Source organism: Salmo salar, chromosome 01 (genome assembly GCF_965601325.2).
Source record: "Salmo salar chromosome 01, fSalSal1, whole genome shotgun sequence".
Lineage (NCBI taxonomy): Eukaryota > Metazoa > Chordata > Actinopteri > Salmoniformes > Salmonidae > Salmo > Salmo salar.
In genome coordinates this window covers 106,880,001-106,891,259 of record NC_138291.1, presented here as the reverse complement: position 1 = coordinate 106,891,259, position 11,259 = coordinate 106,880,001, and the positions used below count along the sequence as shown (strand labels likewise).

Sequence of the window (11,259 nt, the reverse complement as noted above, 5' to 3'; positions counted from 1 at the left end):
CTAGATCAAACAAAAATACATTCTTTAAAATGAAAATACATTGTGGAAACTATAAAGACACCAGCCTAGGTATAGTATAGGCTTTATTCAGCCTTTAGCCTTTATATACAATATTCGGTCCATATGAACACATTTATATACAGTGCTGTGAAAAAGTATTTGCCCCCTTTCTGATTTTCTTCATTTTTGCATATTTTTTATACTAAATGTTATCAGCACTTCATCCAAAACCTAATATTATATAAAGGAAACATGCTCCCTTACACTCAATAAGTGGTTGTGCCACCATTAGCACCGATGACTGCAACCAAATGCTTCCTGTAGTTGTTGGATCAGTCTCTCACATCGCTGTGGAGGAATTTTGGCCCACTCTTGCATGCAGAACTGGTTTAACTCAGCGACACAGTTATACTTTTTGACTCGTTTGTCCATAGAACATTCTTCTAAGAGTCTTGATGATCATCCAGGTGCTTCCTGCCAAACTTGAGTCAACATGCTGGATGAGATGGGTCCCATTATGTCTGGTGAAAACCAAACACTGCATTCCACAGTAAGAACCTCATACCAACGGTCAGCATGGTGGTGGTAGTGTGATGGTTTGGGGATGCTTTGCTGCCTCAGGACCTGGAGGACATGCCTTAATGAAAGGAACCAGGAATTCTGCTCTGTATCAGAGAATTCTACAGGAGAATGTCAGGCCATCCGTCTGTGAGTTGAAGCTGAAGTCCAGCTGGGTCTTGCAGCAAGACAATGATCGAAAACACACAATCAAGTCTACATGAAAATGGCCAAAAAGCATCAAATTTGAAGTTTTGGAATGGCCTAGTCAATGTCCAGACCTAATCCCAATTGAGATGTTGTGGCAGGACTTGAAACAAGCAGTTAATGCTTGAAAACCCACAAATGTTGTAGAGTTAAACCAGTTCTGCATGCAAGAGTGGGCCAAAATTCCTCCACAGCGATCTGAAAGCCTGCTCAACAACTACAGGAAGCATTTGGTTGCAGTCATTACAGCTAAAGGTGGCAAACCGGTTATTGAGTGTAAGGGGGCAATTATGTTTTCACACGGAAATTGTGGGTTGCATAACTTTGTTAATTAAATTAAATATTTGGAAACTCAGGTTCCCTTTATCTAATATTACGTTTTGGTTGAAGATCTGATAACATTCAGTATTACAAAAATGCAAAAATAGAGAATCAGAAAGGGGGAAAATACTTTTTCACGGCACTGTGGGCCTACTCTACAATATTCTGCCCGTATGAACACATTTATTTTAGGCCACAATTAAATCTGTAAGTTACATGTACAATATTCTGCCCATATGAATGAATATTGAATTGAATGAAAAGCAGTAAACATAGACATTTAATAACAGACTCATGAACACAATCACGCATTAGTCTACAGCTGGTTTCACAGCTTCCCCGGCGCTTCATAGCTTCCCCGGCGCTTCATAGCTTCCCCGGGAAACTCAATGTATTGTAGCCACACGCAGACCAAAGAGTAGTGGAGGAAGGAATTCGCTTTTGCTGCAGTGTTCACGTTAAAATATTACACACTGCAGCGGTGCTTCGCACACATTCTCTCTCTTACACATACACACACACACACACACATTCTCTCTCTTACACACACACACACACACACACACACACACACACACACACACACACACACACACACACACACACACACACACACACACACACACATTCTCTCTCTTACACACACACATACACACACACACACATTCTCTCTCTTACACACACACACACACACACATTCTCTGTTACACGTAGAGGATCTTTAGGGGAACAGGTGATTGTTTTGTTGTTGTTTTGGTTAAGCTATCCTCAGTGAGTGAAGGGATGCTAGAACGAGGAGCTCCCCCTCTGTCTTTGCAAGTTAAGGGCCAGTCTATGGGCTGAATGTCACCTCCCCTTCTGAAATTAGAAAGATGCTATCTACCTGTGGACTCGTGATTCGTCCGGAAGGATTTGCTGCTCTTTAGCTATTGGTGGTCACAGTAAAAAGACTGACCTACAGTACCATTTCTGCCCACCAGAGATTAGGTTAGAGCAGCTCCAGCCAACCATATACAGTATCTCCATAATAAGTGTTTTCAGGCTGTATCCAGTGTGTTGGGCTGTATCCAATGTGTGTTGGGCTGTATCCAGTGTGTGTTTGGCTGTATCCAGTGTGTGTCGGGCTGTATCCAGTGTGTGTCGGGCTGTATCCGGTGTGTCGGGCTGTATCCAGTGTGTCGGGCTTTATCCAGTGTGTGTTGGGCTGTATCCAGTGTGTGTCAGGCTGTATCCAGTGTGTGTCAGGCTGTATCCAGTGTGTGTCGGGCTGTATCCAGTGTGTCAGGCTGTAACCAGTGTGTGTCGGGCTGTATCCAGTGTGTGTCGGGCTGTATCCGGTGTGTGTTGGGCCTCAGATCCAGGCTCTGGTGTCTCAAAGCAGTGAGCAGGACATGAGTCATCACCACACAGGATGAGCCATGACCCTATGACCCTTCAGTTACTTAGGGTCAATCACACATGTACTCATGTAAACACACACACACACACACACACACACACACACACACACACACACACACACACACACACACACACACACACACACACACACACACACACACACACACACACACACACACACACACACACACACACAGGACATCTGTTTAAGATTTGACGGTCCTGGGTGCTCCTTCTCATTATGTATAGTTGTGAGCCTCCAGCTATCTGTTTAAAATGCCAGACCTTATTGATTCAAGCTGAATGCAGGGTTCTGGGTGTGTTATAGTCCTGTCAAAGATTACACTCTTTCCTTTGTCTTCAGAAATGAACAAAAAAAAGTTGTGTGGTTTCATTTCTTCCCTAGTCCTTTTTCAGTCCTTTTTCAGTCCCTGAGTCTCCATAGATTAAATGTCAAGATAAGATCCCCCTCAACCCACATCAGAAGTGTTACCACATACATTACCCAAGGGAACATATTAAATGTCTCTCCTCTCTCTCCACAGATCCAGCCCTATGATAAGATAGCAGCGCTGCCCCTGCCGGACAGCCTGGCAGACAGTCTCAACAAGCTGGTGGTAGTCAAGTTGAATGGAGGCCTGGGGACCAGCATGGGCTGTAAAGGCCCCAAGAGCCTCATCAGCGTCCGCAACGAGAACACTTTCCTGGACCTCACCGTGCAGCAGATAGAGGTACCTGTCCTCAATATGTTGTTAGAATGTCATAAGCAGTCATAGACATGCCATAGACATGTCATAAGCAGCCATAGAGCTGTCATAAGCAGCCATAGACATGTCATAAGCAGTCATAGACATGTCATGGGCATATCTGGCTCCTGAGTGGCGCAGGCACTGCATCTCAGCGGTTCAAGGCACTGCATCTCAGCGGTCTAAGGCACTGCATCTCAGCGGTCTAAGGCACTGCATCTCAGCGGTCTAAGGCACTGCATCTCAGCGGTCTAAGGCACTGCATCTCAGCGGTCTGAGGCACTGCATCTCAGCGGTCTAAGGCACTGCATCTCAGCGGTCTAAGGCACTGCATCTCAGCGGTTCAAGGCACTGCATCTCAGCGGTCTGAGGCACTGCATCTCAGCGGTCTGAGGCACTGCATCTCAGCGGTCTGAGGCACTGCATCTCAGCGGTCTGAGGCACTGCATCTCAGCGGTCTGAGGCACTGCATCTCAGTGCTTGAGGCGTCCCTAATGACCCTGGTTCAATTCCAGGCTGTATCACAACCAGCCGTGATTGGGAGTCCCATAGGTCGGTGCACAATTGGCCCAGCGTCATCTGGGTTTGGCCGGTGTAGGCCGTCGTTGTAAATAAGAATTTGTTCTTAACTGACTTGCCTAGTTAAATAAAGGTTAAAACATTATTGTTTTATTACATAAGAGTTGTGATAACTGTCATTATATCATTATAACTTACTCATAATGACTTGTTATAACAGATATGTGCCACAGGAATGTTGTACGCATAACATAAGAGACATCATAAGAATTGTATAGTGGTTACATTTCATTACCCTCAAACCCATCTCTGAAAACGTACCAAACCAAGTGGCTGGGCTGGACTGGGCTGGGCTGTCGATGGGCTGGGCTGGACTGGGCTGGTCTGGACTGGACAGGGCTGAGCTGGGCTGGGCTGGACTGGGCTGTCGGTGGGCTGGACTGGACTGGGCTGAGCTGAGCTGTAGCTGGGCTGGACTGGGCTGGGCTGTCGGTGGGCTGGGCTGGGCTGGGCTGGGCTGGGCTGGGCTGGACTGGCCTACTGGGCTGGGCTGGGCTGGACTGGGCTGGGCTGTCGGTGGGCTGGACTGGGCTGGGCGGGACTGGGCTGGGCTGTCGGTGGGCGGGACTGGGCTGGGCTGGACTGGGCTGGGCTGTCGGTGGGCTGAACTGGGCTGGGCGGGACTGGGACTGGGCTGGGCTGTCGGTGGGCTGGGCGGGATTGGGCTGGGCTGTCGGTGGACTGGACTGGGCTGTCGGTGGGCGGGACTGGGCTGGGCGGGACTGGGCTGGGCGGGACTGGGCTGGGGTGTCGGTGGGCTGGGCTGAAGCAAGGACTCCAGATTATGACTTTAATGAGGGAGAGACGACTGGACACACACACACATAGATACACATAGATACACTCAGTAGCCTTGTGGTTAAAGTGTCTGTCCTGAGATTGGAAGGTTGTGGGTTCATTTCCCAGTCGAGTCATACCAAATGCTCTTCAAATGAGTAATTCATGTTTGTCCCGTGTGGCTCAGTTGGTAGAGCATGGTGTTTGCAACGCCAGGGTTGTGGGTTCGATTCCCTCGGGGGACCAGTACGGAGAAAAAAGAAAAAAAATGTATGCATTCACTACTGTAAGTCGCTCTGGATAAGAGCGTCTGCTAAATGACTAAAATGTAAAATGTAATAGACACAGAGAGAGAGAGAGATGACTGAGAAGCTTTACTCAGGGGACAGGGCGGAGGTGGGAGTTGGTCAACATTTTCTCCCTAAATGGCCTGATTCACAGTGGAGGTAATATGCCTATATCTGGAGGGTAGAATGACTGTCCCAGAACCACTGGGGTGTCAGACAGACACAGGACACAGTGTGTGGAGGGGGGAATAGTGTTCATGACGTGGATGTTGATTATGGCAGCCCCCCCTCACCTCTCTGGTTCAGAGGGGTTGGGTTAAATGTGGAACACATATTTCAGTTGAATGCTTTCAGTTGTTCTCTTTTCCTTTCCCTTTGCATGCAGCCGTTACACAACACACACACACACACACACACACACACACACACACACACACACACACACACACACATATACACACACACATATACAGACAACCACACACAAGTCCGCAAACAAATACCGCCTCTCTCTTGCTCTGACACACACACACCTCTCAGATCCAGCACACTGCCCTCTCTGTCCCCCCTCTGCCTGGCCAAACCCACAGACCTGCCCATAGAATAACAGCTCTCCTTTCAGCCAGACTGCCTGGAGTCCTTAGAGAGCTTTACACAGACCCTCAGCTGATCTTCTAATATACTCAACCAAAATATAAGGATCATGCTGTTTAATCAACGTGAGAGAGAGATACATAATACCACATTTATAATGTCTTTATTCTTTTGGAACTTCTGTGAGTGTAATGTTTACTGTTCATTTTTATTGTTTATTTCACTTTGTATATTATCTACTTCACTTGCTTTGACAATGTTAACATATGTTTCCCATGCCAATAAAACCCATGGGGGGGGGGGGGGGGGGGGAGCATGTGCTTGTAATTTGGAGAGAGGGTGAGGGAGAGAAGGGCTGTTTTCTTAATCCACAGAACCTCTTTATCCCTCCTCTCTAGTCTGCTGACCTTTCTGCTCTGTCCTGGGAAATGGGAGTTCATAACTTCCCAAAATTCATAAAACGAAACTTAAAATGATTGCACTAAATCTAAACCAACATCCTACAGTGGAATAGATCCTGTGACGCTGACTTGTTGTGCCAGTCAGAGTGTGTGATTTCCTGATAGTTACATTGTTTGGGTCATATCCTGGTAGTTACATTGGTTGGTAGTGGAGCTGAACTTCACACGACCCCACCTCTCCTAGGACAGTCCCACCCTTAATGACCTCATAAAGCCGAGACGAACCTCAACCAGCCTGGTTGCTTCATAAACTCCACCACACACCCACACAGTTTGGTAACGGTTTACTGTAACAACCCCTCCCTCATTAAAGTCTGGACTCTAGAGTCTTCGGGCTTGTTCAGCATTGCAGCCGACTGGGCAGCCCGACTGCCGACTAACTGACCTACAAATCACCTTGCATCATAAATAACTACTCATTATGATTTGTCAATCAGTCAGTCACAATGCACCTCGGATGTGATGCTCTCCAACACTGCCATTGCATTAGCTCCACCCAGCCTTTCACTTGGTTTGCTGTGGCCAGTATGCCCGCCAAGCACTCCTTTCACCTGTTCTCAATCCAATATGGCCGCCAAGCACTCCTTTCACCTGTTCTCAATCCAATATGGCCGCCAAGCACTCCTTTCAACTGTTCTCAATCCAATATGGCCGCCAAGCACTCCTTTCACCTGTTCTCAATCCAATATGGCCGCCAAGCACTCCTTTCACCTGTTCTCAATCCAGTATCTTTTTCCCTCAGCACTTGAACAAGAAGTACAACACAGACGTTCCTCTGGTCTTGATGAACTCCTTCAACACGGATGAAGACACCAAGAAGATCCTTCAGAAATACACACACCACCGTGTCAAGATACACACCTTCAACCAGAGCAGGTAACACACGCACCACAGTATGTCTCATATCTTGCTGGATCAGAATATATGAGACATACTGGACATTAAACTGGACATCCTGTTTGTAGCGGTAATGAATGGACTCTAAAGACTTAAAGGAAAAATCCAACCAAAACCACTCATTCCTTTCATTTACAGTGTTAAATAACACTATGTGAGTATGTGTGTGAAAAGTAGCTAAACTTGTGATTATTTAAATATTTAATTTTGCCGTTATAATAAGGTTGGTAGCAACATGGAAAATCATTGTGGAAATCTGTTGCAGTTCATGTCAACTACAAAATCCACAATGCAATGCTCTCTCTATGAGCTGGCTGACTAGCTAGCAAGGAAACATAGCTACACACAATAATACCAAAGACAATATCAGCATGTAAAGTAGATAGTTAGCTGTAAAATTGCCTTAACAAACTGCACTATCAATTATGACCCACCACCTGGATTCGGTCCTATGTAGCAACATTTGAAATGTAGAAGTTTTTTACATTGGATAAAAGTAGAGACTGGGCTAGAAAATGGTATATCATACTACTACCAATACAAACATTGTCATAGCTGTAGTATGAATCTGCAGGTAGCTAAAGCTAACCAACTAGGTTCAATGTTAGCTAGCATTGCAAATAGTTTCTGATTCAAATAATATTACTGCACAGATTATACGTTAAATCGTGATTATACGTTAGATAGCGAACCAGCAAGCTAACGTTCGCTAGCTAGCAAACAGTACGCTTTAACTTGCAATGAAAACGACTTTCTGACAAAATTAGAAACTTAGAATATCTGAAATTGTAGCTAAACTCTTAACGGTGTACACGAATGAACGCTTCACGGCAGACCGGAACCATTTAACTCAGTTTTGTTTGTAGCTACGTCTTGTTTGTCAGCGTTGTGTCAAGTCTCTCCGGTTCACACAGACCGTGGCGTGTGCAAAAACTGATCTGTCGATAGCGCCTGCTAAATTCAGGGCATTAAAGAGAAAAGTAGCTAAACTTTTGTAGTTCTCCATGGCTAACATTATATCTTTCAAAAACGCTACAGTAGAAAGGACTATCAACATATACAGTATTGAGCAGCTCACGTTATAGACAGAAGTATGCTACATGGCAGACCAATCCCAACTCATCTCCCGGCATGTCCAGCCCATTCATTATGTTAGCCAATCAGTGCTACCAGTTAGGTTCCTGTCTTTTTACGTGGCTAAACCAACTAGTCTCGTAATTTAACAATTTTATTCATATTTACAGATGGAATACAAGTTTGTTATTAATGCACATGAAAGTTCACATGTTCCAGAAGGCATTTCTGCCATGCTACGTCATTGGGCTCCACGGTGCATTGTGGGCAATTCCTGGACAAGGAGCGCTCTCCTTCAAGGAGTGAATGGGATTCTATTGGACGCTAGCTCAAAAACCCAACATTAGCACCAATTTCGTCAACCAGAAGTACAACATTACAATACTTTTCAGAGATGTGAGATAATTAACTTGCTATCTGTAATATCATATAGCTTAGGAATCGTGACATTACGTACTTTCGAGAGAAATAGTTTCTCGATATATACACTGACTTTGAAGGGATTGCGTTACAATTAGCTTAGACGCAGCATGACAACGTGAAGGCGATTTGTCCCAGTCTGCTGGGTGGGGCGTTATATTTTTCATTATTCATCTCCTTTCTATAATATCTCAGGCAACAGCACCATGCAATGCACCCTGGAATAAAGAGGCAGACAAATAGGAAAAATGTGCTAGATAGACCCTCCGTTAAATTCCACATTTCTTGAGGTAGGAATATCGCAAAAATATAATCAATGTCTTATTTGAGAGAAGACATTCCCCAGAGTTATGTCATCGGCCAGTATTGCAATTTGATATGTCTGATAGACGTTTTTGTGATCTAAAAGTCGTTTTCCTGTTAACTTCCTGTGTAGTCAGAGGAACTTTATCACAGTGCTACGTCATAGCAGCCGGATTTCTGCCTGCTTCAACGCCAATAACTCAGATACATATGAAAACATGAAATGACCCAGGGAATCTATAGAACATCACTCAGAGATGCACAAAAACAGTATAACATTCAAGATGGGTGAACCTTTCCTTTTAAGCAGTGGACTGTTGAATTGGACTGTAGACTAAAAGTCTTGTAGTGTTAATATTTTATCAGCCTCTTCAAGGAGGGCTTTACCTCAGAAGCTCCTACGCCTCTGGAATACAATCAAACACAAAGTGAGGATCAAGCAGGAGTGTGTCAAAAAGCCTGGTCAGATGACAACTCTATCCTCTTTTAATGAGGCCCCTTCCCTCTCCTCCCCATTTCCCCTTCCCTCTCCTCCCCCTTCCTTCCCTCTCCTCTGCTCCCCCATTTCCCCTTTCCTCTCCACCCCCTTCCTTCCCTCTCCTCTCCTTTCTTCCCCTCCTTCCCTTCCCTCACCTCCCCCTTCCCTCTCCTCTCCTCTCCCTTCCCTCCCCCCTTCTACCCCTTCTCTCTTCTCTCCCTTCCCTCTCCTCCCCCTTCCACTTCCCTCTCCTCCCCTTCCCTCTCCTCCCCTACCCTCTCCTCTCCTTCCCTACCCTCTCCCCCCTACCCTCTCCTCCCCTACCCTCTCCTCTCCTCCCCTTTCCCTCTCCTCCCCTTCCCTCTCCTCCCCTTCCCTCTCCTCTCCTTCTCTACCCTCTCCTCCCCTACCCTACCCTTCCCTCTCCTCTCCTTCCCTACCCTCTCCTCCCCTACCCTCTCCTCCCCTACCCTCTCCTCCCCTACCCTCTCCTCTCCTCCCCCTTCCCTCTCCTCCCCTTCCCTCTCCTCCCCTTCCCTCTCCTCTCCTCCCCCTTCCCTCTCCTCCCCCTTCCCTCTCCTCCCCTTCCCTCTCCTCCCCTTCCCTCTCCTCTCCTTCCCTACCCTCTCCTCCCCTACCCTCTCCTCCCCTCTCCTCTCCTCTCCTCCCCTACCCTCTCCTCTCCTTCACTACCCTCTCCTCCCCTCCCTCTCCTCCCCTACCCTCTCCACCCCTACCCTCTCCTCTCCTCCCCCTTCCCTCTCCTCCCCTTCCCTCTCCTCCCCTACCCTCTCCTCCCCTACCCTCTCCTCCCCTACCCTCTCCTCCCCTTCCCTCTCCTCCCCTACCCTCTCCTCCCCCTCCCCTTCCCTCTCCTCCCCTACCCTCTCCTCCCCTACCCTCTCCTCCCCCTCCCCTTCCCTCTCCTCCCCCTTCCCTCTCCTCCCCTACCCTCCCCTTCCCTCTCCTCCCCCTTCCCTCTCCTCTCCTCCCCTACCCTCTCCTCCCCCTCCCCTACCCTCTCCTCCCCTACCCTCTCCTCCCCTTCCCTCTCCTCCCCTACCCTCTCCTCCCCTACCCTCTCCTCCCCCTCCCCTTCCCTCTCCTCCCCTTCCCTTTCCTCCCCTACCCTTCTCCTTCTCCTCCCCTACCCTTCCCTCTCCTCCCCTACCCTCTCCTCCCCTTCCCTCTCCTCCCCTACCCTCTCCTCCCCTACCCTACCCTCTCCTCCCCCTCCCCTCCCCTTCCCTTCCCTCTCCTCCCCTACCCTCTCCTCCCCTACCCTTCCCTCTCCTCCCCTACCCTCTCCTCCCCTTCCCTCTCCTCCCCTACCCTCTCCTCCCCTACCCTCTCCTCCCCTACCCTTCCCTCTCCTCCCCTACCCTCTCCTCCCCTTCCCTCTCGTCCCCTACCCTCTCCTCCCCTACCCTCTCCTCCCCCTCCCCTTCCCTCTCCTCCCCTACCCTCTCCTCCCCTACCCTCTCCTCCCCTTCCCTCTCCTCCCCTACCCTCTCCTCCCCCTCCCCTTCCCTCTCCTCCCCCTTCCCTCTCCTCCCCTACCCTCTCCTTCCCTCTCCTCCCCTACCCTCTCCTCCCCTACCCTCTCCTCCCCTTCCCTCTCCTCCCCTACCCTCTCCTCCCCTACCCTCTCCTCCCCTACCCTCTCCTCCCCTACCCTCTCCTTCCCTCTCCTCCCCTACCCTCTCCTCCCCTACCCTCTCCTCCCCTACCCTCTCCTCCCCTACCCTCTCCTCCCCTACCCTCTCCTCCCCCTCCCCTTCCCTCTCCTGACAGGCTGTACTCTACACAGACCAGTGAGCCATAACCACAGACAGACAGACAGACAGACAGACAGACAGACAGACAGACAGACAGACAGACAGACAGACAGACAGACAGACAGACAGACAGACAGACAGACAGACAGACAGACAGACAGACAGACAGACAGACAGACAGACAGACCATCCTCAGCTCTGTAAGGAGACGATAAACGCTGATAAACATTAAGTGATGACGGCTCCTTAATCTGTTCAGTTGGTCTTCCCGTCATCGACCCATTCCTAACAGGATTCATATGATTTAAATGTAAAACATGAAACCTGTAAGTAGCCTACAATTGGGTTATATAACTAAATGAATTCACCTTCTCCCTC

At 48.4% G+C, this 11,259-nt stretch overlaps 1 protein-coding gene across 1 annotated transcript in view; it reads left to right on the top strand.

Moving 5' to 3' along the window:
• Positions 1 to 3,031: 3,031 nt before the first annotated feature.
• The window catches only part of LOC106595143 (UTP--glucose-1-phosphate uridylyltransferase), a 28,674-nt gene continuing 20,446 nt past the window's right edge, over positions 3,032 to 11,259 (top strand). Inside the window, exons 1-2 of the mRNA XM_082978739.1 lie at positions 3,032 to 3,218; positions 6,674 to 6,807. Coding sequence (XP_082834865.1) covers positions 3,138 to 3,218; positions 6,674 to 6,807 — 215 coding nt within the window. The 5' untranslated portion in view covers positions 3,032 to 3,137. The remainder of the gene's footprint in view (positions 3,219 to 6,673; positions 6,808 to 11,259) is intronic.